The 27,995-nt window shown below is 39.0% G+C and overlaps 1 protein-coding gene and 1 long non-coding RNA gene across 2 annotated transcripts; one reads left to right on the top strand and one right to left on the bottom strand.

The window, feature by feature from the left end:
• The first annotated feature begins 55 nt into the window (after positions 1-55).
• LOC146467644 (GDP-L-fucose synthase-like) lies at positions 56-20,148 on the top strand. Its single transcript, XM_085125182.1, has 11 exons — positions 56-188; positions 3,815-3,979; positions 8,052-8,166; positions 9,857-9,910; positions 11,160-11,308; positions 12,615-12,754; positions 13,227-13,291; positions 16,567-16,633; positions 16,719-16,798; positions 18,419-18,518; positions 19,853-20,148. Exons 2-11 carry the CDS (start codon positions 3,843-3,845, stop codon positions 19,906-19,908), a joined length of 963 nt encoding a protein of 320 aa, XP_084981308.1. The 5' UTR covers positions 56-188; positions 3,815-3,842; the 3' UTR covers positions 19,909-20,148.
• Positions 1,637-5,756, bottom strand: LOC146467645 (uncharacterized). The gene is made up of 3 exons (XR_014867617.1): positions 5,270-5,756; positions 4,358-4,507; positions 1,637-2,488 (listed from the first exon to the last, which is right to left on the bottom strand). It is a non-coding gene; the product is annotated as an uncharacterized LOC146467645 (long non-coding RNA).
• Positions 20,149-27,995: the final 7,847 nt, after the last annotated feature.

The raw sequence follows: 27,995 nt of genomic DNA, 5'->3' as shown, positions 1-27,995 counted from the left end.
CTCCTGGTTTTACAGGAAGTGGCGTCTCGATGGTCCTCATCATCCGGACAAGCAATCCGATTGGATCCGATTGCGAAAAGTCGATGTTGACCCCTCCCTCCTGTCCTGAGCGGTGGCTGTTGAGCGCCCTTCGATTGCAACCGCTGTTGATGAGTACACTTTTGCCGGGAGAAGGATTTTCTGTTGAGGTAAGCCTAACTATTGAACATTCTCTTAAGAAATTTCGATTATTTTCTTGCTGACACCTCACACTTGTATCTTCATTTGACCGACCACTCGCCTTAGGGCAACTGAGAACTCGAATGTGCGTTTTCTAATCATGACCCGGTAACCTCTTCAGCTCGACAATTTTAAGTTCTCTCACATGTTAAACACTTTGGCGGCCAACGTTTTGGTTGCCGCGTGTCACTTTGAGTCCGTTTTAACTTAAAACTAGAAATACGTGACTCGCAATAAAGAAGATAAATCATTAAAATAATCAGTGATCACGGAGTGCTTCTGAGATTATGAATAATTATTATAAACAGCGACAATTACAGACGTACCCCCCTAGACTCTATCAATGGATCAATTATTTGAAAATTGAACCCATTAGTCGATTCAAACAATGCATTCATTCATTCATTGTTAGCGATGATCAAATTACTATTGGCGCGGATTTTGGAAGAAATTGCGTCGATCTGCCTGGTGTATATGAAATAATTTAATTTCGAAGGCATTAACAATTGCAATTCCGGTCAGTGTAAAATGCAGACTGCAGACTGCAGACTGGGGGTAAAATGCAGACTGAACACTGCAGTCCAGGGGTAAAATGCAGACTAAATTAAATTAAATTTTGTTCGGTTGGGCAGGTTGTATCCCGGAAAGTTATTATTCATTCATTTTAAACCGTGAGAACTGTTTTCATTTTCTACGATTTTTTCGCAAGCGCTAAATTCCTTTCTCGTTATCTGCGCAACAGAAATCTTTTCATATTTGAATTCTACATTTACTCAGCTTTCTATGGAGACAAAAATGAGCTCGATAGGACATATATTTACCGAGATACGAATTTTTGAGTTTTCTGTACTCGGTTTGTTTACAACGTAATTAATTCACAGCGGACGGTACATCCATCTGCGCACTTTAAAATTCACCGATCTATTTCGAAAGCACATCGTCAAATGCATTTTTTTTTTAAAACTAAAACATTTAAATATCTTGTTGAGCGGTTTTTCTCTTTATTTTGAAGGGAATTCTTGGAGAAATAATTTTTGAAATCCCCAAAAGTCACGCAATGAAAGTTCTTTTCGCAAGCCTCAAATTCCTTTTTCGCTAACAATACTACATATATCTTTTTGGAATCCTACATTTACTTATTAGCTTTCTATACAGACCAAAATCACTTCGAGTGTTTTTAATACAGTCAACCCAGGTCACGCGTGAGCGATATTTTTGAAATTTGAACGGAGTTTTGAAATTTACATGTCAGTTTTCAAAATCGCCATCGAGATTTCAGAGTTCCCGTATAAATTTCCCTAGCTTATTGACAGTATAAAACAATGAATTTTTCTTTACATTGCAAAATTGAATATTTCAAGAATAACAATTGTTTCCCAAGTATTTTGAATCTTTTTTTCAGTTAATTAATGCGTCTTTTTCGGAACGACTTCCAGAGAGATGTCCAACATTTCATTCACACGTCGGACATTACAAAGAGAAATTCGAATGTTCATTTCATTCTTGGAATTACTGTTCACGCGTGACCTGGATTGACTGTAACTTTAAAAAGATAGTCTTTATAATGTAGTCTGCATTTTACCCCTAGTCTGCATTTTACCCCCAGTCTGCAGTCTGCAGTCTGCATTTTACACTGACCGATTGCAATTCACTGCAGTAAAAGTACTTTGGGAATAAAATTAATTTTTTAGTTTCTCACCATGTGCGAAACCTTCAAATCGATTAAGCTTCTGGTGGTTGAATGTTAGAAGGATGGTCTATATATTCCTGTAAAAATCTCTTTGGGCAAATGATTAAAAGCGACGTGAGAGCTATTCAAAGTCCGTAAAAATGCAAATATTTGACACAGTGCGGTAAAATAGCGGTGCCAAATGCCAATATAATAGTCCAATACAATACAATATAATACAATACAATATAATAGTCCAATAAATGCTTATAATAGTCCAAAGGCCATTTTAGCACGATTCTCTGGTCCTTCGTCGCATAAGTTTGAGCCGGCTGTTTGCATGTCCGATATTCACCACGCAAACTGGGCAAATACAAATCTTTGATCAAATTTCGGCGCATTTCATCAAGACTGCATCTTCTTTGATGGCTTGAGTCATTTGTGAAGCATTGCTTGGTTTACAGGGCAAAAGAATATTACGTGTGATCACTGCCTACACTCTACTGTATCTTGCATTTCATGCCGCCGTTTGTTGGACACTGGCACAAATCGTCACAAGTGAACATTCATTCCTGCAATGTGCATCTGTGCTAACAATGCCTTGGAAAAGAAATAAATAATTACTTGTAGATAATGGTTTTCTTTTTCTTAGCAACATAAGTTTTTTTATATATTTCATATTCCTGGTTTTCACATGACGTCATAAAAACCTGAAATTCATAACTAAACACAATTTTGCAAAATTTTGGGTTTTTATCTTCATCACATAACAGAAAATATAAATTTCAATCGGCTTGCTTGTTTTCAGCAGGATAGCATTCTTTGTTTTGAAAATAGAGCAGTTTGAATTTTAGATTTTTGGGTAGTGTGTGACAGAAGCGATTGCTGCTATAAACATGTCACGTACATGAAAACATTGATTTGCCTCGTGTTTTTCTTAGGTCTGATCAGCTAACATGTAATAGAAGCGTCTATGTCAATGTGTGAAAGTTCAGCAGAAAGAAGAAAGGCTTTGAAATAGCCAAGGTAGACTCCAGATGTTTTTGCTGGTTTCCAGCCGCCATGTTAGTGGCTATGCCGGTGTCCACCAACATGGCGTCCCATACTAAACTCTGTAATTTTCCGTGGTACATTTTCTCTAATTACTCGATTATGAGATATCGCACAGCCCCGTGGCTTTCACACGTTGTTTATGTATCACTCTTCTCCAAAATATCAATTTCTTGACTTTATCTATTGAATGGTTGAGGATTTCATTTTTTTACTTGCGTGACGATGTGTGAGGAATAAACCACCAATTATTACTGATACTCTTAGATCTCATTACTCACAGTTATTATGTAAATCACCTTGATAATTTACTTTGGAGAGTTTGGTGTTGATTCATTCACATAGTTAAAAGATATAACCAATTAACTGCTGTAGCCTTGTTTCCATACTGGGGAATATAGGCCATTTTAAAGACCCCTATAAAAGCCCTTGGTGCAAGTTGCAAAAGTGTCGCCAAATTTTTTTTAGGTTACTTCGGGTCCCATTAAGACATCTAGACTAGTGGCTTGCTGGCTTCACAAACTTCCCACGGGATTATGCTCCCAGGCAAAGGGATGGACCTGCATCATCACCAACTTGGCAAAGGAGAGAGAACCTGGGATCGAGATCACTATATGTACTCCATGATCCTTAATTATTACTAGTATAACTTACATGATGGATTTCAGCTTGGACACAGTTAATTTGAAATTACTTGGGGATGAAATAAAATCGAGAGAAAGCGTTTCCAGTGAAATCACATTGATTTCCCATGTCCAAGTTCACCTTTTACACGGGCTGAAATTTGCATTTACATGAGATTTTTCAGCCTGGGCTGAAAGTTTCAGCCAGTATGAGATAACCTCCTTGTTTACTTGTGTTTGTACTTTCTTGCAGTATTTATTTGGCAGAATATAATTTCATAATGGCTGAGCACAAAATAATTCTTGTTACTGGTGGATCTGGGCTTGTTGGTAAAGCCCTAGAAGAAGTGGTAGCCACAGAGGAAAAGAGACCTGATGAAACTTGGATTTTTTTGTCATCTAAAGATGGAGACCTCTGGTGAGTCCTTGTAAAAAGATTCCCTACAATGTAAAGAGGGTCCACAGGCTACCATATTTATTCAATTAACCATAATAGGTGCTTAATTAATTTTGGGCCCATGAGAGTGGGTGCATATTCGAGGTGGGCACTTTTTCGAGGGTGGGCGCTTATTATTTTCCCAACATTTTCAGTTAGAGAATAACAAAACAAGGGATAACAAGTTTAATTCGCTTCAACAAGACAAAGCAAAGTCAAAATCTAACATAAACTAGACGAGATATGAAACGCAAAAAAGGTAACCTGAGGAGTACTATATCAAGATTCACAGTTCAAAAACGATGTGCTCGATGGCGTTGCTTTTGCAAACAGACGCGAAGGCTTTTGTTGAGCGCTTACCTCGATTCCTCGCTCTAGTTTTCTGGCTGTCGGTCTATATCCCTTTCTTCATCATTATGCATCCCTTCGACAGAGTTCTCATCAAGCCAAACATGCCAGCACTGCTTAAATAGATCCTCCTAAATGCAAGCGAATGTCTAATATCTGATTCTGTGGCAAAATGGTAGGTACAAGTATGTAAACAATGGAAAAACATACCAAGTAAGGGTAAATCCACTGGGAGTAATCCACTACTTGCACTTTGGAATCCAGTGATATCACTGTTGCACATGTTGAGTCGAGTGTATACCATATGCAAGGCCAGCGAGGCATGCAAGGCAGACGTGCGAGGCGTGCGAGGCATGAACAAAACATGCGAGGCATGAACAACCCTCAACATAAACTGCTAACCGTTAAGCTAACCGGGGAGCTATTTAAGCTAACCTGAGTGTTATTTAAGCTAACCGGAGTGCTTTTTAGGCTAACCGGATTTTTTTTTAGGCTAACCTGAGTGCCTCGCACTTCTGACTTGCATGTCTCGCTGGCTCACAGATTGCACATCCCCTGTTGAGTCCCATTGCCAAGTTAAAAGAATATGGTAGATGTTATCTTCGTCGGTTCCACTGTCGGTTCGCATCGAATCTCAAATGAGGTTCGTCAAAACAAGTTTGCATCGCTTGCTGCTTTCCCTTTTCAATCTTTTAAATGTACGTTAACACTCCAATGATGTGAAACTTTGGCTTTGCAGGGTTGTTGCTAAGCGCCGGCTGCCGGCGAAATTCGCCGGCTGGGAAAGAGGTCATCCCGGCTGAATTTTGGGTGGCAAACACTCGATTAAAAGGGCAATGAACAGTTCTTTAGTTACCCACTAGCAATGGTTCGATTTATAATAATATATTTTAAGTGAAAACGGTTGAATAAACTCCTGACTACCTTGAGTATCGATGCCATAAAGTAATTGAAATAAAGTCTTGTTTTGAGGACTTGTTTACCGTGTCCTCTTTCCATTTTCTGCGTCCGCCATCTTGTCAACACGAAGCTTGGTAGCCCCAGCATTCAAGGCGTTGCAAGAGATTGGGAACGAGTTTGTTACCAGGTATTTGTGACAGATCGGAGAGAGAAGAAGTCATGACAGAGCAAAAAAACATGAAGGAACTTCTTCGTAATGTTTTAATACAGCTTTCAATTGGTTAAATTTTATTGTTTATAACATGTTTATGCCCATGAATAGCAAGAAGAACTGGGCAAACGGAGGAACAACTGAACAAACCAGAAACGTAAACGGTCCGCCGAGTGCTCGCCAGCGAAAACGAACGAACGAGAAACCCAGTGAACCTGGATGAACAGCTGAACGACCGTGTGGACAGCTCTTTTGTTTGCAGTTCTAAGCGTTTATAAGAATCAATTTTCTGATATTCTAGTGCAAATTTAAAAGCACTAAATCTTTTCGGAACGAATGGAAAGGGATGTAGCTTTTGTTCTCATCACTTTAATGTTACAGCGGTTACCAATAACACGCGACCTATCGCCTTCAAAAGACTCCGATAAAGTTGCGTTTTGGTGGACGTCAATCATAGAAAGCCGTTGAAATTATTTTGAATTCTGAGACCATTTCAAGGCAACAGAACCAAGAAATTGACAGTTTTATCCGCTGACAGATGGTAAACTTTTTGAAAGTTGATTTCCAAGGCAGATTATCTAAAAAAATGGGCATTGTTTAGACGAAGCAGTTTTTTTTATGAAGCATTTGAAATTGCCACACCTGATAATAAATCAGCGATGCGTGCAAGTGAGTAAATTATCACGTGCAGAGAAAATTGAAACTTTTAATTCAAAAATACCTTTTATTTGTGCTTGATCTGGCTCGAGAATCAATTTAAATAAAGTTTACCTTCTCTTAGTGAGGTAAAATTGTTAGTTTCTTGCCGGTTTACCTTGCAATCTTGTCAGAATTCAAAATAATTTCAACAGCTTTTGCTTGATTGACGTCCACCAAAACGCAACTTTATCCGACTCTTTTGAATGCCGTAGGTCGCGTGTTATTGGTAACCGCTGTAAGTAAATATTGAAAATCTTACGCACGTATTTTCATTTTTAATGTTAGAGTATACACGGCATTCATGAAAAATGGGTTTTAGTTAGATTAGATTAATTGTAGTTAGGTTTTGAATTTTGTTTAGGATGGTTAGGTTATTTCTAATTTTTATATTCCGGATGAATTTTACCGTGTTTAAATAAAGAACTATTCTTCTAGTGAGCTCACCAAAAAGAGAATTAAGAAAACAGCATAAATTGACGAACTGAAGTAACACAAAACACTGTCTGCTCAGAAGGTCTGTCATTCTCCTTACGGGCACAGTGAACAGACCTGGTAGAGAGTTCAAGGAACGCCAAACAACGAAAACCACACGAAGGAAATATGGAAACGTCAAAGCGAGGGACAAAATTTTGAATAAATTCAGGGTGAATCTCTGTACCACACGTTTCAAACTGCGGCACCACAGCTGACCTTCTCTTTAATGGTTGTTTCTTTTTGCATAAAAGAGCCCCTAGATTTCACCAGAGTGCACCAAATCGAATTAAAATTTTCAAAATTTCCTGAGGAGGCCCCCCATACCCCCCTAATGGGAGGGGGCAACCCTCTCCCATACCTGCTCCTCCGTCCGCTACGTCAAAGGCAGAAGGCACTTCGTGCCCTTTTTAGCCGGCTCAATTTCTCAGCTAACCGGCAGACAAATTTCTTAGCTATACCCTGCTTTGAAAATCGAGTACACTGGCCAATGCGGCGGCCATCTTTTAAATAATTTATTGTTTGAGGTTAGGATCCCATGTGACAAACTGTTCTAATTGACACATTTTTCGCATTTTGATTGTTCTTAGTTGCAGAACAAATTTCAATTTCCGTTTTCAGCCTCCCTGTTATAAACATGGTGCGCACGCGTAATACGCAATTTGCTGGTCACTGTCAAGATTACAATATAAAAGTTCATTGACTACCCAATCTAAAACTAAGTTTGGAACAAAACTGATGCTTCTCCAATTACTTCAGTCTGGGCTGGTACAGAAATGTTTTTTGTAGGGAAGGGGTGGGGTGGGCACTTATTCAAGGGTGGGCATTGAATCAAATAAAAATGGTTACCCCGGCTACATTTTCACAGGATTGTGTTTAAACCCTAATGTGGTCAAAATTGTCAAGACGAAGTGAGATGGAGAATGTTTTTTAACATGATGGGTGTTCAGTGATTTTACGACAGTACTTAGTACATTCTGATTCTGCATAGCCAGTTGAAAATCCAAGGCCCAGATTCATGAATTTTTGAGAAGGTTAATACTAGAATGGCACACTAGCCAAATGCACTGTAAGGTTAAAGTTTGAGGTCAGAGGGCCTTGATCGTTGAGAAAAAAGTATATTTTTGTGGCATTTATTCTTGGCTAGTTCATTGTACCAACATTGCCAATACATGCTTTGTTGACTCTCTACATAACCCGTGCAACCTGCCAAGAATTTTATACAGAAATGTATGTAAAGATGGCATAATGTTAGCTCAACCAGGACTGTAATATAACCCACCTTGCCAGGTAACACTCTTCATTATGCAAACAGGACCTTTGCAGAAAAAAGAAACAACCTACTGAATGAGTGTCAGGAGTTACATTGGCAGTGCTCGATTGAACATTTGAAGTTACATGATTCCTGTAACCTTAATATTTCAGCAACACAGTATCTACAAAAGCAATCTTTGACAAGCACAAGCCTACCCACGTTATCCACTTGGCTGCTCTAGTTGGTGGTCTCTTCAGGAACCTCAAGTACAATCTAGATTTCTGGGTAAGAACAACTTGCTTTAAAGAGAGAATTTGTCAGAGCTTTTGTTTAATGATGATGTTCCAACAAAGGAATTGTCACTACCGTATGCCCTTTAGAGGGTTTTCAGTGCAGAGGATTAACACTTTTCTATTTTGATTGGACAGATTTATGCAACATTATTAGTAAGTAACTGTTTGCCTTAACATTGAAATTGAAGGGCTTGCTTGAAAACTTGGCTCAGTGAAAATTTGACTGTGAATCAAATTCAAAATTGCTCCAAATGAATTCTACACATTCTGTGTACATCTAGCTTGGTGTACAGAGTGATTATTGTGTAAGAATCATGGTTCTGTTTTTATTTTTTGATATTAAGCCTGAAATTTCAAGCACAAACCCTTTTGTTGTTTTTGCACTAAATCTAATTATCTGGCTTATCTTCCTCCTTTTTCTGTCTCACTTCACATTTGAATGAGCATGGGGCGCAATGGGAATGTGTAAAACGTTATTCCTTTGTGTGCTATTTGCATAATGAGAGAGACATTCTGGGGACATGGAATTTAGTGTTGCAATATTATTGGTTGCCTGTAGATCGAATGAGTTTTAAAGAAAAAATTAATAAGCTGATTCCTTGTTCTTGATTCATTCAGTTTGCTCAAGAGGCAAATACAGTTTCTTTCATGATAACCCACAGTCTCTTTGCTAAAACGGAGCTTAAATAATTGACCAATCTCAGTTTGAAGGCAAAATAGTAATTGGTTATAGTGTTTCATAAAACCCTTCAATATATTGTCGCTGTAAACTGTTATTTAAGGCCCAGTTCAGACGCCGAACTTTTCATGAGCCAATTTTAATTCAAATTAAGGTCGGCCCAAATCACAAAAATCCCGCCTTTTGATTTAGACGCCGAACTTAATTAGCCAAACTTAATTTACTTGAAGCAAAACCAATCGAAATGTTAGTGGGTTTTTTTTTATTTTTTAATTTTTTTATGTGAAAGACGTTATAATAATTTATGCATTAGGTTTGGCTCTTGAAAAGTTCGATGTCTGAATCATAGCTGTTCCAAAGCCGAAATTCCCGGCTGAGCCAGGCGGGAAGAACGGCTGAGCCGTTCCATGCAAATTGAAACAGCCGTTCTGAACTGATTCAGACGCTGAACTTTTCATGTACTTAATTCGAGGTATTAGGTTCAGCTCATGAAAAGTTCGGCGTCTGAACCAGGCCTAATAAGCTGCCATAATGTGCAGTCATAAGATTTCTAAAGGGACATAGTTTGGATTATTCATCTTTTGTTTTGTGGGCCAAATTGTTTTTAGGTCTATAAAATCAGGAAAAGTCACAAAGTTTGATGGTGTTTGCTCTAATATATTAAAAGAGTTATGAATGGTCAAAGTGAGCATTGTCCCCCTCTCCCCACCAGGCTGATAGGGTTGAGGGTAGCTGTCTGTGTTAGTACTTTCTGATAACCCTGATTCTCATTTAACTGAATGTCAAACAATTGCTTGTGTTTAGCTCTGAGTGTGGATGTCTATGACTGATTCCTTGCTTGTTGGTTCAAGTTTGTTTTAACCAATATGGCGCTGCATCGGTTAACTGTCCTGAATGACTAACTGTTTATTTTATAATTAATATATTTGAATCTTAAATATAACGTACATTGTACTGTCTAGTGCTATTTATTTACTACCATCTATTGCCATTTTGTTTTTAGAGGATAAACACCCAGATAAATGATAATGTTCTGCACAGTTGTCACTTGAGTAAGGTGTGTATGGAAATTTACAACTGTTAAATGACACTCCTGCATATACTGTTAAAGTCAATGTTTAACAATTGCTGGTATGCTGTGTTTGGCTTGCATACCTCATCAATGGCTATGATGATCCCATAGAGTCCTAAAGCGATGGCGTCACAAAAACTAAATTTATGAAATTGTGGGATTGTTAGTATATTTGGAAAGAGTATGATGAAAAATGCCTCCTTGCCAAAAATCAGCATCTTATTGCAATTTGGGGGCTTAACATATATTAGCTCTGTTATGCCCCGATGACTCCATACAAATCTTTCTAATTTTGTCTCAGTTCTTAATGTTTGGAACTGAGACAAAATTAGAAGGATTTGTATTTGTAATAGTGTTCATTTCAAACCAGATGATTTGATGGCTGCTATTTGTTGGGCATGGTATATAATGGCTGAAAAACCAATCAAAACTCTCATATCATTGTCCAATGTCTCAGTTTTAATACCTCTCACTAACCAAGTTCGAGGTCTGTACTGTAAGTTACGGACTGAGTTTTTCCTCATTGATTTATTCGTGCTTGGGCCATTAATCAAAGGGAATAAACGAGGCTCCGTAACTTACAGAACAGACCGAAAAAAGGAGGTTAGTGAGATATTTATTATATCTCTTAGGTTAATCAGGTGTGCGGAAAAAGAAACTTTTATGATATTTAATTAAATACGGCCTGCAAAATTGACCAATCATACCGTGTGTACTAACTGAGAGATAAAATAATGAGTATTATTGTGTAGTAACTGTTAGGTGAACTTGTGTTGTACAATTGAAGTGTGCTTAGCTGTCTGTCTGTCGTGGGGCATTGTCGTGGAATAACCTTCCACCTAACATCAAAGCCATCAAATCTTTTGTCAAAATATATAAAATTAAGGACATACATTATCTAATGTTCTCCTAGTGCTTCTAAATTAATGGCAAACATGTAAATCAGTTACCATTCCATCCACACCGGCATGTACTTGTTTAAGTGAAATTACCATGCTGAAATAAAGTTTAGTACATATTAATTATTATTAAAAAACTGGATCATTGTATAATGCAATTCAAGGGACTTGATTGGCTTAGCGGCCATGGTGTATTAGCCATTATACCATGCTCGAGAAATAGAGACCATTAAATTGGGAGTGGGTGAGAAGGGTGAAGGCTATTTCTTTGATTGTTACATCTATATTTTATTCAGTCCTTCAAAAGCTAACTTAATTTTTTTTGTTTGGTGCAGGTGAAGAAATGTGTTTCTTGTCTCTCTACCTGTATTTATCCGGACAAGACAACATATCCTTTTGATGAAGCAATGGTTCATAATGGCCCCCCTCACTCTTCTAACTTTGGTTTTGCTTATTCCAAACGTATGATTGATGTGCAGAACAGGTAATAATATTATTTGCCTATCCACTGTTTACTGCATTAAATATTCTGTAATGATATTGATGATCAAAGGTTAGATAGAAGGTTCTCTTTTTTATATAATCAAAGGTAAGAACTAGGCTCTTTCATCTGGAGTTAAAATGACCAGTCCTGAAAACCAGGCTTTTGTAGCTAGCCAAACCAGATTTCTTGGACATTATAGTTTGGAGTATTTCAGCAAGCATGCATGGAAAGAGCCAGTGGTCCAGCCATTCTTTTGTTAGGGTTGAATCAGGAAACTGTGAACAGGAGTACAGTATGCAGAAACTGAAAAAAAATTGTGAAAACAGCAAATCAGATGTAACTCATATATACTGTTCAATAGGTGAGCGTGGAAACCTTCAAAGTTAGTTGTTGGGGGGAGGGGGGGTGCTGTTTGGCCTGATGCATGGTACATGGGATTCTAAGAAAGGTGTGTATTGATCCATTATGTTACGGATAAATTGCAAAGGAATTTTACATACCCATGGGCTTGCAGAGTAAGGTATCCATAAGTTTAATAAGTTCAAAGTCATTTCTTTAATTCCTTATTGGGAATTGGCGTCACTGTTAAAGAACGTAGCTGTTGAACTTACCTGGCATCACATAGGCAGGATTAAACACACAATGCTTCCTCCAGTTAAAGCAGCATTCAATTAAGTCCTGTTAAATTTTGGTTTTGTGTTACTGCTCTCTATGATTGGTTAGTAAAGTTCGTACCATTTTCTCAACTAATGCAAAGCCGAGCCAAAACAGATCATATCTCAGCGGTCCCACATATTTTCCTGCAGTTGACGCAGGTTACATGTATTTACTTAGAATTCAGACTGCTTTGTCTCACTGTTTATGTCTGTTATGATTGGTCAGAGTAATAGCTTTGGTTTTATCCCAGGGGTGCTCTACAAACTATTTGGTGGGGGTGTGCCGTTTGGACTCTGAAACCCTTGCCCTAAACCAGTCCAAGCTCAGCTGCATTTTGCAACCCTGTACTAGACTAAAGAACAAAAATCCCCTCCCTTTCCCAGACTTGCTATTTTCCAGAAACTTGGTCACTATCACAGTCCCCCTGAAACAAATCTTTTTCTTGTGCAACAACAACAACTAAAACATTTTTGTAAGTGTTAAAATTCCTGGGAAACCTAGTCTACACTAAATTCTTCAAGCAATTGATCAATTAAATTGAAAAGAAGAAAAGAATAAAAAAACCGGTCTATACAGTCATATGTGCAGGTAAAAATTTACATTTGATTATATTAATATTATTATTAATAACTGGTGATTATTTTTACAGGGCATACCATCAGCAGTATCCTGACGGATGCTTGTTCACCAGTGTAGTACCTACTAATGTTTATGGAAAGCACGATAACTTTAATTTGGAGGATTCACATGTTCTTCCTGGATTGATCCACAAAGTGTACTTGGCGCAAAGTTAGTTTAAAGAAGCGTGAAATAGTTTAGATACCATAATTATATAGGTTAACATTTCTCCGACATGGTTAGTATCATAGTATGACTGACTAACAGAAAGTGACATGTAAAGGCTGTCCTAAAACAGGAAGCATGCAAGCAAGCTCTCTTTTAGGTCAGCTGCGAGAGGATAGCGCTAGTGGCGCATGGCGACTCTCCGGTGAGTGAAGCCAAGTGGCTGACTTACAGGTTGCTCACAGGCTAGTCTCCAATTGGCACTGCCATGCTAAATACATCAACATTTAAATGAAGTGTCTGATTGATTGATTTGCGCCTGATATGTTGCCCACCATACATAGTATATTTAGAGGTCTACTGTGCACTGTGACATGATTTATAGGCCAGCTGTGAGAGATGATACATCCAGTGGGAACGCTTGATTGAATGCCTCAAACTTTTTTTGTTATTTGTTTTTCTCTTCTGTACCATGTAGAGGAAGGCAAACCTCTTGTGGTTTGGGGAACAGGTTCCCCACGAAGGCAATTCATCTACTCCAAGGTTGGTGCATACTTAGAAATGTGTTGAGAAGGTGCTGATTTACATTCAGTTGTTAGACTATCTGCAAGTGAACACTAGCTAGCTCTTTAGGCATCATTGGAACTGTCACAGTGCTTAATGGTTAAAGTAACTCAGCATGTAGTTATTGAAAGTCTCAATTCCCACCAGAACAATGCGTCCTTCATTAAATACATGTTGCATGTCCACAGTCATAATTTTTTTACTTTTTTTGAAATGAGTGAGGTGAACTAAGTGTTCAAATACAGAGTGCAAGTTATCTTTCTCGCACTCTAACACTGGTTGGGTGATTGAAGTTCATACTCATTAAAAGTCCCCATGGATTTTTATTTGGGTTGCACATGTTATAGTCGGATGGGAAAAAGACGGTTTTTGACAGGCTGCAGTAAGTTAATTTAAATGGCTTGAGTCACGAGGAATCTTTTAGCTCAGTGGTTTGAGCATTAGGACCAGACTTTTCAATGGTCATGAGTTTAATAAACTTTAATAGCTTGTGCCAATAGGCCATTTTACTGTTGTGTGCTTTGTGAACTGGCCTTGGATAGGAAGCAAGGCTAGGGGTGACCTTGTTTTGATACAAACCTCAGTGCTTTTTATTTGTAAATGCAAAGTAGTTAGTATAAGAACAGCATGATCTACATATGAAAAGCAGTGAAGTTTGTATCAAGACACGGTCCCTAAGCACACAACTGTAAAATGGCCTATTCTCAGAACCTCACTCGTCTGCGGTAAGAATTAAATTGAGTTCTGAAGGACGATAATTATGTGAACAAAGCGAGTGCACGAGTTGCAAGACATTGTTAAGGGTGACTTTGTTTAATCAATCAGTTCTCGGTGTGTGCCATTGCACCACGGACGCCATGTTGCGAGCGGCAGGTCTATTCCGGGGGTGAGGGGTGGGGGGTGAGGGGTGAGGGGTGAGGGGCGGGGGTGGGGGGTGAGTTTAACTGGGGTGAGTTTAAATGTCCCTTGACAGAAGTTCAGTCGGTTTCCCCATTAAACCTGTGATACGGCCCAATTTTAGCAGTGCTCTTATTTATTTTTACGCGGTCGCTCGCTAAATTTTTGCAGAAATGGTTTTTAAAATACCAAGACTGAGATCCTGATCACAGGTTTATAGTTCTGAGATACTACGTCTGCCAACAACCGCGTCTCAATTCATACTAAAGCGCGATAAGAGGCGCCTCATTTTTCAGGCTACCGATAAACTAACCAATGGAATAATGAACTTTGACAGGCTGTTGACAACATTATCACACGATGTTAATTTCATGCAAATGATCACAAAACACGTTCTTAAGTTGACTTGAAAGTTGACCTGGCTGAACAAAAGCAAAACACTATTATTAACGATATTGTGTTTTATTTGTGAAATTTTGGCGTAAATAATGGATTAAGCTTTATAATACTTCAGAAGTATGTTTACTGGGGCATTTTGTTTATTAAACTCACCGCGATACGTAACCGGATCCTAGTAAATTATTTTCATTATTTTTCACCCTGACGCCATTGAAAAGTTTCACGGCGAGGTTTCAATTCACGGCGTGAAATATTTCACTCCTTTATAATTTTACTTTCACGGCGTGACCGGGCGGCGTGAATTTATTTCCCAGTCTTCAGATTCACTCCCAGAGTGAAAACGTTTCGGAATAGCGTGAACACGGCGTGAAATTTCCACCTCACAGTGTGAAGTTTCAAATACACGCGCCGTGACCGTGAAAAAAATTCACTATCCATAAGCCCTCTTTTCGCGTGGAGGGTCACATATGGAGACAGTATGACAAAGGGAAAGGGGTTTCTGGGCTGCTATGGAACCCATTTTGTTTTAGCACCTAAGATAGTGTGTGAATTAAATCACTGATTAAATTCAAATAAATTAGCAACAATGTAAAAATTATAGTTCTCAGGAAACTTATCAGTGTCACATGTACTACGTTACAATACACTCCATTAGTGAATGTCGGGTATTAGATGCGTCTCAGATCTCAGTAAAATAGGGGAAAGAAACTACAGTCTTGAATCTTGAATTGTTATAGTCTGAAATGTCAGCTGTCTCCTCCCCATAACCCCCTGTGGGTTAGGAAGAAGAGACGGCTGACATTTCAGACTAGAATTCGTTTCGAACAATTGGCTCACCCCTCACCCCCCACCCCTCACCCCTCACCCTCCACCCCTCACCCCTCACCCCTCACCCCTTACCCCTCACCCCCCACCCCCTACCCCTCACCCCTCACCCCCCACCCCTTACCCCCCACCCCTCACCCCCGGAATAGACCTGCCGTGTTGCGAGTTGGCGTATGTTGCGATTTGACGTGTGTTTGAAGTGTGAACGCAAGAGTTGGCCAACTTTTTGGAGTGGCCAACAAAAATTTGTCGTGTGAAGGCCGCTTTAGAACGGCACTTTTGTCAGAATTCAACTTACACAAGCTTTCTCCTGAATCTGTCTTGGGAGAGATGGACGGGCAGTCTCATATAACAGGGATGGATCCTTGCCATATTTGTTAGGGGTTAAAATCAGTGGGGTTTTTTTTTTGCCTCTGAGAGCGTTGAAATCTAAAGCCGTGTGCATAGGGGCAAAAGGGGGTATAGGGGCGTGCGCTTTCCACAGTATTTAGCCAGAATTGTTGGTTTGAAATTCTGGAAACTAAATCCGTGCCAATGGAGCTTTTCATCTGGACAAAGCCTTGTTTTCATTTCCAACGTCTCTACATTGTTCGTAGATCTTGTTATCAAACGTATGTTTTGACACAAGAAGGTTAAAAGTAAAAAACAATACTGACGATGGAAATTTTGTACGAAATGAACGGCAAATTCTCATCCAGCCGGTTTTAACAGAAGAAGTGGAATACCCTGGGCCTGCTGTTCAAAGCCCGATTAAGCTAATCCTGGGTTAATTATTAATCAATAAACATATTTCCGAAAGATTGCTGCTCTTCAGCTTTGACCAGACTTTTCTTTACCTTTAGCTCAAAGTCAGCTTTAAAAACCATTTTTAACAAGCGAGATACAAACCTCGGTTAACTTTTAATCGGGGATTCAGTAGGGTTAATCGGCTTTCGAACAACCTGGCGCTGATGTATACAATGAAAGTAAATTTGCGCTGCGTCCACAAAATGAGATTGAGTTTAATGTCCCTATCAGGGGAACTACTGAGGAGTGCTTTAATTTTATTGTAGTTGGACAAGGAGGAAGGGGTGGCACAGCAACACTATTTGGCTTGACGCAATCGCGTTGTTTGTTGTTCTTTCTGATTGTAGGATCTCGCCAGGTTGATGATCTGGGTTTTGAGAGAGTACAACGAAGTTGATCCAATCATATTGTCAGGTGGGCCCATTTCCCTTGTAACAGCTAATTTTGTTATTGCAGTCGAACGTTAATAAAGACGCAAAATTTGTTTGATTATTCGTAGTTGGTGAAGAGGACGAGCTTTCAATTAAGGAAGCTGCAGAACAAATTGTCGAAGTAATGGGATTCACAGGCAAACTAGAAGTATCCTTTCCTGACTAATTATGCGTTTCACTGAATTGTTTTGTTTTAGCTATTCTGGGAGACCCAGAGGCAGTTAGTCGGGTAGCCGGGATTTTCGTGGGCGAAAGTTCCCGTTCATATGGTAAACTTTCGCCCTCGAAAATCCCTGCTACCCGACTAACTGCCTCTGGGTCTGCGAGGATGTGTTTTAACATGAAGAAGTTTTCTTGGCCTTAGCACAACAACACAGTCATATGTGAATTAGCTTGACCGACTCAAGCGTTGATGGCTGTAGTAGGTGACCACCTAAGGAACACGAGGCACGCGCTCGATCCCTCTTCCTCTTCAATTGTTGTAAGGTAGAACCACACCTTTAAAAGAAGAATTGGAGAGGCTATTGAAATTCATTTCCAGGCTCCGACATTGAATCGCAATGTTGAATATGAGCTCCTGGCCATCTACCGGGACGTTTTATCACGTGAGATCAATCTTGTGAAAACAACGTCCAACAACACTTGACAAAGATTCTGTGAGGGAATCGAAATTTTATTGTTGATATTTTAGTGAGATATAACTTTTACATTTTACAATGAAGGGGTCAATATTAAATATAATAATGATGATGATAATAATAATAATAATAATAATAATAATAATAATAATAATTAAATAATCTACTGATAAAAATTAGCGAAAGAAGTTTAACACTACGTTTCGATGACTCCATGTCATCATTTTCAAGTAAAAAGAAATGAAATTGACAACTTAATATATACCGTGCAAGGCGATAAAACTTCTTTTGCTAACTTTTATCATAAGATGTTTAACTAAATGTAATCTTATTCGAATAATAATAATAATAACAATAATAATAATAATAATAATAATGTGTATGAGATTTTTACATTTTATCGCTATTTTTTTTAACTCAGCAGTTTTCTTTTTATAGTTCCTTAACATCGCATAGGTTACGCTGCGCGCCCTATGTGGTTCTATTTTAGCATACATACGTTTTTTTAACTGCCCATAATAATAATAATAATAATAATAATAATAATAATAATAAAATATAAAAATATAAAGCAAGCAAGCAAGTCAGATGGTAGCATACGGTAATAATAATAAAGATATGTTAACAGGTAGCCCACGTCACAAATGTGGTTTTCAGAGGGGCCCTGCATGGGATAAATTACAAAATAATAAAATGCCTAAACAGTTAAAGCTAAGAATTGAAAACATTAAAAATTAAGAATTCAAATAATGAGCATAAAAATGGAAAATTCAAGAAACACTCCTGATATGTCTTTTAAAAAGTAGAATTATTATATCAGAAATATTTTTAACTTCATCAGATAAGATGTTTCAGTCATCAGCGGCTTGCCATAAATAAAACAGTTTTGGCCCCAAGAGCAACGTGATTGGGGTTTACAAATGTTCTTTCTTCTTCGAATATTGTAATAATATTATTGTGAGTATCTTTATAACTATGAACTATATAACTATCAGTAAGATAGGCATAGCACAGGGAAATAGCGAAGTTGTGTCAGATTGAAGGGTTTTGGCAGGTCACAGTTAGATAGCAAAGCAAAGTAACAGCTTTATAAGTCTTGTTTGATCGAAGGTCCTTAGCGCACATTTTAGTATGATACAACCAAGGCAGATGGCCAGTTCAAAAAGACCGCAAGTAATGGGAAATTGAGGAAGTACCGGCCTGATTTCAAGTTCACGGATCCCAAGATGGGTAAGACGCATGGTCTTCTTTTGGATCATTTCTCTTCACTTATTCGTGGTATTAGAGAGTCCAGAGCTGTCATTAAGGGCCTGGTTGTTCGAAAGCCGATTAACGCTAATCCACGATTAAAAGTTAACCGAGGTTTCCGTTTTAGCTAATGGTAACGGAAAGTCTAAGGCAAAACTAAGGGACAAAAATATTTTGGACGACTCCTTATGTATTAGTAACTATGTTCACGTTAACCCAGGATTAGCTTAATCGGGCTTCGATCAACTAGGCCTTGTCTATAACTTGCAACACCAGTTACGACTTAATACTTGCGATGAGACCTTGATGTTACGGATGTTCTTGAGTGTCGTAGGGTCATTTTACTGTCAAAGTAACAAGAAGGAGGAAAGGAAGGGTGGAAGAGGGGAAAGAGGGAAGGAAGGAGGAAAAGGAGGGGATCATAGGAATACAGTGGCTTATTTCCAGATACAGGGAACCGATTGAAAAACTTGGAAAAATTGCACGTTTCTAATTCGAGAAACAAAAATACTTTACGTAAACGCTGGCTCGGTTTGATTTAAGTGTTTTTATCAGAATATTCCACATCTGTTTGAATAAAAAGAAACATTCCCAGAAGATTGAAAGAACTGGAAAAGGGATTGGAGTCTAGTCCTAGCGTAGCCTACAAGCAGTCCCATACAGTGGAACCTCGATTTAACGAAGTCGCTGTGGACCGGCCAAATTTGTTCGTTAAATCGAGGTTTCGTTATATCGAAAACCTTCTTATAACGAGTTTGAAGGGAAGCGACCAAAGTGTTCGTTATATCGAGGTCATAGTCAATGATTGATTTGTAACACAGGTGACTTCTGTCACGCAATCTAATGCAATTTTCGTCATCCAGAAGTGCCGTGTTTAGAGATGCAATCCATTAAGCATGGTGGCTTTAAGTAGCAATTACTTTCACTTTTGAGCAGACGCGCAGCTTTTGTTTACAAAAAAAAAACGACACTTTCAGAGAAGCGATTTCAATATGTTGCAACATAGAGGTTATACAGAAAACTATCTATGTAAACAAGGAAACGGGCTTTGGTGTTGTTATGTTGTACTACCCAACATTTCCGGATTTCAAATATTTAAAGTTTTTGCTTTAATGTCTGTACCTTTGTTTTTAAAACACGGGGGACAAATCTTAGTGGAAGTGACTGGCAAACGGAGAAATAAAGGCATTGGACTAGAAATTCCGGCTACGTATTCGTTTTATCACAAGAAGCCTTCGAAAGTGAAGTTAATAGAAATAATAAGAGAAGCCCTCATTGATAATATGAATCCTTTGTTTATTTATTTTTTCTTTCAGCCATCAAGGAGACCTGTGAATGGTTCTTAGCCAACTATGAGACATGCCGAAAGTGACGTGATGCTTTGGAAGTGCTCTTAGAGAATTTAAAATTTACTGTAGTTTTCATTATCAATCAAAGGCTCCTGTAAGCCAACTCGTGAATGCAGAAGTGAATAGTAGGTAGCCGTAAAGCGGTACTCGCATCAAACTTCGCTACAAGGATTCGTGGACGCCATGCCGCATTGCGGAATGCCTTATGTTTAAACAACAAGACGCAGTGGGAGCGTGTACTTGGGCGTCGTTGTATTAGGAGTACCGTATTTACTCGAATAAGCGCCGCGGCGCTTATTTAATTTTTCGTGTCTCCTGTGCGGCGCTTATTCGGGGGCGGCGCTTATTTGAGGGCGGCGCTTATTAAAAGGCTCATACCACAAAGCCAAAACATTTTGATTGTACAAGCAAACGCTGACAATCTCCTTACTGCAACAGTTACAGGGAAGAGAAAGAGGGAGGTTGGGCTTCTCTTACCGGCAAAGTTTACAGCCTTCACGCAAGAACTGAAGAACGCGAACATTTTGAAGAGAGAACTAAATGAAAGAGCATCAAGATATACTCACTTCGAACTGAAAACATCACTATTGATGAAAATAAATTCCCATTGTTGGCTTAGAACCGCATTGCAGCGATTACAGTGTATTTTTATCATCTTATGGAAATACTCAAATAATCGCCGCACCGGTGCTGCGGCGCTTATTCGAGGGCGGCGCTTATTAACCATTCCGCTCCATGTGCGGCGCTTAATCGAGGGCGGCGCTTGTTCGGGGGCGGCGCTTATTCGAGTAAATACGGTATCTGAGCATGCACGTTAGTTCAGTCTTTGATTACAGGTGAACGATAAAAGTCTCGCTGAGAGTCTAAGTTTGCAATAAACGTGATGTAGTTCAACCGAAATGTCACGCTAATTAGGATGAATAAACAAAATAAACTTACTAAAGTGATGTTGGATTTTGTAACCATGAAGTACATCTAAGAAAACAAGAAGCTGTTATCAGCTTATACTCGGGCCATTTTTGACTGCGTGGTGCATAAGCCTATGCTCTTTTAGCAGTGATAACTTTCAGCATCGCTAACTCCCCAAAATTCTCGTTGGCTTGCAAAGCTCCGGCTTTAGTTCAAGTTGAGCGCTCTCCAGGAGCAGTTTTCTCAAACGTGAATTTCGGCATTTCTTAAAGATGACCTTTGAAAGTTAAAACAGGTTTATCAGGGTCTGGAAGGGTATTCTCGGGATCCTGGATTTGACCCAAAAAAGGTGCGGGATTCGGGCAAACGCAAAATATCTTGACGGGATTCGGGATTTGACTGCTCCCCGGGAAGCGGGATTCACCAAAATTTAGGTACGGGATGCCGGATTTTTTTTTTTGCCTGTCTGTCTTTCGTGAAAACCGAGAAGTAGACTGCAAGCAGTCCCTTTCTGGATAGTCGAGAGGCTGCGCGAAAAAGTAGTCTCCTACGCAGCCGAAAAAACTGGAGCAAACGAGCGGAGGGGGGCTTGCTCCAGCTCCAGTCTCGCTACGCTGTGAGCGCACCCTCTCGATTAATCAGAAAGGGACTGCTTGCAGTCTAACCGAGAAGCTAATAGTGGCTCACATATCAATTAACTTTTTACAAAAGTTACTTTCAGCATTTTTCCGGTAATAGGCTGGTGTTTCGTCTGTCAACGAACTCATTGATTAACGATTTTTACAGTATTTTTCAATTAAACATTTCACAATTAGCTAATCGTTAACTCTGCACTTACCTCAAACTCGCATGGTTCGACCTAGCCTCCCGCGCAGACGTTCTTAGGGGCAGGAACGCGTGACGAACCCCTAAGAACGTCTGCGTGGGAGGCTAGGTTCGACCTGGAAGCAACGGCAGCGAAAAGCGCGGACCCCGTTAGGACAGTTCGAGTTTTTGTGATAAATATTCTCATTCAACATCAAAATAAACGTATTTATACCTTAAATGTTGTGTGTTGTCGTTCTTGAGGTGGAAGACGGCGATTTTAGCGATTTGAAGGGTTCGGCGTTGGACGTTTACTCTAGTACCAGTGAGTAAACGTCCAACGCCGAACCCTTCAAATCGCTAAAATCGCCGTCTTCCACCTCAAGAACGACAACACACAACATTTAAGGTATAAATACGTTTATTTTGATGTTGAATGAGAATATTTATCACAATCTAGTACGATAATACGAGGATTTTCGACATTCCCACACATTTCCTATGTAATTATAAATTCAAAATACAAATGGTCACACAGTTTGTGTGGGCTCCCTGTGGCCGTACACCCATTTTGAAATTAGTGGTGATCCTTGCAATCTGATTGGCTCTCAACAGTGCAAGTTATTCCCAGATTGCACCATTTTTCTGCTCTAAATCGCATCCTTTCTTTAGCCCATTAAAATGGAAATGAAGTAACAAAAATAGAATATTAATATCGACAACGATACTCTGTGATTTCAGAATAGGTGTAATAAAGTGGTAATTGAACTTTGTGTCGTGCAATTTTGGCCTGAAATCATACTCGTGATTTCAAATCAAACTCGCGCTGCGCGCTCGTTCGATTTTGAAATCACGCGTATGATTTCAGACCAAATTGCACTCCACTCAGTTCAATTACCGTTATTTATAGTCATTTGTAGTCTGTAGCATATAGTTTTGTGTTCGTTTACGTGTACATTTTTTGAATAAAGAATGTCTTTTAGAGAATTTTATTGTGGCACTCAGATACAAAAATTACCTTGAAAAACGTTTACTGCGTATTTGTCGCATAATTTGTCGTCTTCGTCGACGAGGTCGTCTAGCGAGGCAGGCAAAGCGCTGTCGCCTGTGGTTCTTCTTTCTTTTGCTTTTTTTCCCTCGGGCTCAGGGGAGAGGAGATAGGCAAACCCCAATCAAACTTTTGGGAAATTTTTCTCCTTTTCCTTAACAGTTGTACTTAAAATTACCTTGCAAGTCTTGCGAAAGCTTTACAATGTTTTCAAATTGTGCCGGGAGACACAAAGCGTGACGTCGCAACCGTGCAACCGTGTTTCATACTCTCATCTAAACACACCTATCGGTCAATGAGAGCACGCGTTCAGATCTCGAATATTTTATTAAACAATCATTCACCGAAGTGGAGGTAAATATCTACCACTTTCACCAACACTGAGGTGAGTAATTGTTTTAGTATATACCACACAAACTGAATAACTAGCGGGCCAAAATTCCTTATTTTTGACAGTGTATCGATAAACGCTGGGAGATTTTAAAATCTCTGGTGCCGCGCGGTAAGCGATTTCTTGTTGTCGGAAAGCTCCGTCTCGCTTTCTTGCGAACAATTAAAACTTTTTGAGACACTTGTTCAGTTTCTATTAAAGATGTCGTTTCTTTTATTGTTGTGTGAAATTCGTCTTGATTTTGAAACCATGCTCCAAAACATTAGATGTTTCATTTTCTACAAGTACATTGTAATTGTAGTTTCATTTTTCGCCTTAGAATATGAGGTTGGAAAGATAAAATAACTTTGTTTCCATTTTTACCGTCAAACTAAACTTTGTTGCCATTTTTGTATTTTTTGTAACAGCTGCCTCGTTTATCTAAATAAATAGGCCTTATCACGGTTTTCGACGCCATATTGACGAGTAGGCAAACAGGCTTGAAATAACAGTGTTTGTATGGAAATTTGATGTCAAATAATTCTCATAAAACATCACTTCTGAAAAATTCATGAATTGGAAACTTTTGGCACTAGGAAAAGGATTTTTGGAAAAAAATTGGAGGGATGTAGCTGCGCAAGAAAGTATCCAGTCGTGTTTTGAACTTTCCATACATCTGTCTGAAGAGCGAACCAGCCGTGAATTGCTACTGAAAATAGTTCGCGGGAAAAAAAGGCCTGGAGCCCTGAAATTTCTGCTGTGGAGCCTGGAGCCCTATCATTTTACTGACTGGAGCCCTGATCCATTTATGACTGTGGAGCCCGGAGCCCAAAGACATTTTGCGCGGAGCCCGGAGCCCAGCATTTTCAAGTTTGATCATTCGAGTTCCCAGATTGCATTGATTCTTGTTGGTTACTGCCTTTTTGTGTTTGTTTGTGCGTGTTAACGGGCATAAAGAAACAGAATCTGAAGAGAGGACAGTACATAATACAACTATACGCGGTTATCTCAGTTTACAATGATATGCAACAACTTATTTAGGGATTTAATGAAAACTTTGTTATTACTGTAGTGAGCGCGATAAAAACAACTTTGTAGTAACTGGACGTTCCTTTAGAAGTTTGCTCGCAGGTATCAGTTACAAGAAATTTAAAAAAAAAACTTGACAGATCATTTTGAAGATACAAATAATAATTGATGAAGATTAATAATCTCAATACTTACCCAGTCCTTAATAGATTATATTGTGTACTGTTCATCTGATTCATGACCCTTTCCATCCTGACTTTCGGGTCTTCGCCAAGCAGGGTGGATAGACGAAATGACGGTTAAGGACGGTGCCTACTAATACCGAAGTAATTTTGTCCGGTTTATGACTATGCGGGAAAAGCAGATCTTAGCAAGACCTATTGGAATCCCAAAAGAAAATTGGGGGTAACCACGCATTTTTCAGAGATAACTAAGCAATAATATCTCTAAAAAGCGCCAAAATATAAAGCAATGTATGGGATTTTTTCCTAAATTGAACCTGAATTATCTCTGAAAAATGCATGGTTACCCCCAATTTTCTTATGAGATACCAAAAACGCTTGCTAAGTTCTGCTTTCCCCGTATAGTTTTAAACCGCGCAAAATTATCCCTGTATTAGTAGGCACCACCCATAGGAAACCCGAGTATCTCGAGATGCACAGAACGTATGCGCAGTAACAATAGTAGGCACCGTCCTCAAATGGTTTAACCTAACACCAAATCCGCCTCGAATCCCAGTGTTTTATACCCTCACAAAAATTCACAAACCGACATTAGTCGGAAGGCCTATCATATCTGGGTGTAATGGCCCAACAGAACGCGTATCATCATTCGTAGACAAACTACTTCAGCCAATAGCACACATACAGGACTCGTATCTTAAAGATATACGACACATTTCATAACGTTTATTGAAAGCACTAGGGTGCCTAGAAACGCTTTTCTAGTCTCAATGGATGTCCCTAGCCTTTACACGAATATCCCACAAGAGGAAGGAATCACTATAGTATGCAACGCATACGAGAACTTTGATGCCAATGACCCTCCTATAGGTACAAATTTCCTCAGAGAAATGCTCAGCCTTATACTGAAGGTCCTTCCAATTTATTGGGAAAGACTATCTCCAAACACACGGAACTGCCATGGGCACTAAAATGGCAGTAGCTTTTGCCAACATCTTTATGGCATCTATAGAAAAGGAGATCTAGAGAGTGTTAACAAACCACTAACGTGGAAAAGCTTCATTGACGATGTATTTTGCTTGTGGGATACAAACAAAGAAAAAATAGGACATTTCATTGAGCAAGCAAATTCGTACCACCCTACCATAAAGTTTACCGCTGAAGTCTCACAATTAGAAACAACATTCTTTAATACAGCAGTCTAAAAGGGAGAGAGATTCGAGAAAGAATGGATTCTCGACGTGCGCACACATTACAAACCTACTGAAACGTTTCAGTACCGCCCAAACTACAACAGCTGCCACCCAGCAGGCGTCAAAAAAGGCTTTGTTAAAGGAGAAGCCCTTAGGCTTCTGAAGACAAACTCTTCTAAAGTAGTGTTTGAGGAAAACATTTAAGAGCGCCTGTCCGTAAAAATCAAACATATCGCGGCAAGGGTGGAAAATTCGATTTCTTTCATATTTTAATGTCAGATAGGCTAGGATATAACTAAAATCACTGTATAGTTTTTTCGGTGAAATATCCTTTTATTTCAAAGAAAAATGCAAATAACGAAAATCCGTTAAAATCGTCATTTGAGGCGCTAAATTATTACACGGGTTTGAGAGCCTCGTGTGCGAGAACAAATCATTTTACCGCTTTTAAAACACTAAAATCTTTTTTTACAATCTTTAAATATCCGTTTGAAATGATTTTGGGAAATATTGCGTCGTTCTGTGTATGCGAAATAATTTAATTTCGAAGGCATACAATTCACTGCGGTAAAAGTACTTCGTGAATAAAATTAATTTTCACCATGTGCGAAACCTTCAAATCGATTAAGCTTCTGGTGGTTGAATGTTAGAAGGATGGTCTATACATTCCTGTAAAAATTTCTTTGGGCAAATGATGAAGAGCGACGTGAGACCTTTTCAAAGTCCGTACAAAATGCAAATATGTGACCCCCCGCGGTAAACTTTGAAGTCGCGGGTCAGACAAAATTTTTAGTCCGTGTTCATGTCTTGACCCATATTATGTTAAAGTAAGCACATAGAAAAACATTGCGAAATGTTCTAACCTTATAATATGCTTAAAGACAGGTCCAAATGCCATTTTAGCACGATTCTCTTGTCGTTCGTCGCATAAGTTTGAGCCGGCTCAGGGCCGTACCTAGGATTTTTTGTCTGTGGGGGCAAACTCCGCACACCCCTCACAGGGGTCTACCGTATGTAGACAGGGTTTCTAGTTGAACATTAATTTTGTTTTCACTCCTACACAGAAAGTTGCCTCTACGACGTTTAGAGAAAAAAAACACACCGAAGCTTTTTTTTTTTTTTAATTGCCATGACTTCTTATGGAGTTAACATCTTGTTTAGCTTGAAGTAAATATTGTTTCTCATTTTAAAACACAGTCGATACACTGCTGTAAACAAAGGGAGAAGATCACTGAGCTTCCACAATACAAACGCACTCTATCAGTGGAGCGAAGCATTTGCAAAAACACAGTCGTTATTTAAATACAATTCAAGCCTTTTCAGTATTACTGTGACACGTTGCATAGCTCTATAACACGCTACAACGATTACTAGAGAACCAAAAAACCAAATAGCCGTGGCAAGAAACACAACTCCTTGTGACAAACAGTAATAGTCGGGCCCGGCATTCCAACAATTACAGAATGAAGCTCATTGCATGATACAGGCAATGATTAATTTCTGTCCTAACATTACACAAATCTCAACAAGAAAGGCAGTTAAAACTATCAAGCACTTGAAAGATCCAAGCCAAACCCAGCTGAAATGCCCTATGTGGCATAAAAACACCGTCGTCGAACACGCGGAATAAGAGATCATATTCAAAAGGAAGAGAATTTGTTACAGCGAGTTATAGCTTTTTCTGCGCGCCTAATTTACACCTACTTTTGTTGTATTTGTTTGTGCTACATCTTTCATACCTTTCGCCCCCACACCTTTAAAGATTATTATGTATGTAAAGAGCCTTTCTGACACTCCTTTTACCCTTTTTAAGCCAGTTTTCTTTGCATAAATTTTTAGTGTGCGCGTCATTTTCAGTGTTGTAAAGTTGTGTTTCGCCGTTTTTATGTTAGTCGTTCGTTTTCTATTGTTTCTCAGTTGCTTATTCCATGTCGTTACTTGTAGTATTTTTTAACATCTTTTATTTAATCTTTGTATTTCAAGAACCGTTCTGGTACGGATTTGTTTATCGTCGGGATGTGTTTGGAATGGTGAAGTTTTCGAATAAAGTGATAAAGTAGAGAGCTGAGAGTAATTAGCAGCGGCTACAGAATTCAAAAGAGGAAACTCAAAAATCATTAGGCGCAAATGAGCTGTCGGATGATGAACATGTGATGGTTAAATCCAAACCCGCTACAAATACTTGCGAGCAGGGCAGGCTTTTAAAACCAATTTATCTCTGAAAAAAATATACTTGTATAACCTAGATTTAAAAAGACTAAAACACGCGCCAGAAAGTGGCGTAAGCTTGTCAGTCTTTATTTACACACCAAAATCTAAACCATAGGCAGCACAAACTGACAAAATCATTATTTTCATAAGAAAACCGGTACTGGCTTTTGCCTCAAAAGATTTTCCAAAATAATTATTTGGAATTCACATTGAAGGAATATTTTTTCAGTCAATTAGTCGATTTTCTTGTGATCAGTGTGATGTTAGAAACAAATTGAGTTTTCCTGGCGGGGGCAGCTGCCCCCTCTGCCCCCGCGCTAGGTACGGCCCTGCGGCTGTTTGTATCAAACGTCCGATGTACACC

Source organism: Pavona decussata, unplaced genomic scaffold (genome assembly GCF_977016875.1).
Source record: "Pavona decussata unplaced genomic scaffold, jaPavDecu1.1 SCAFFOLD_134, whole genome shotgun sequence".
In the NCBI taxonomy this organism is placed as follows: Eukaryota; Metazoa; Cnidaria; class Anthozoa; order Scleractinia; family Agariciidae; genus Pavona; species Pavona decussata.
The sequence above is the reverse complement of the archived record's forward strand: the minus strand, read 5'-3'. Positions and strand labels throughout refer to the sequence as shown.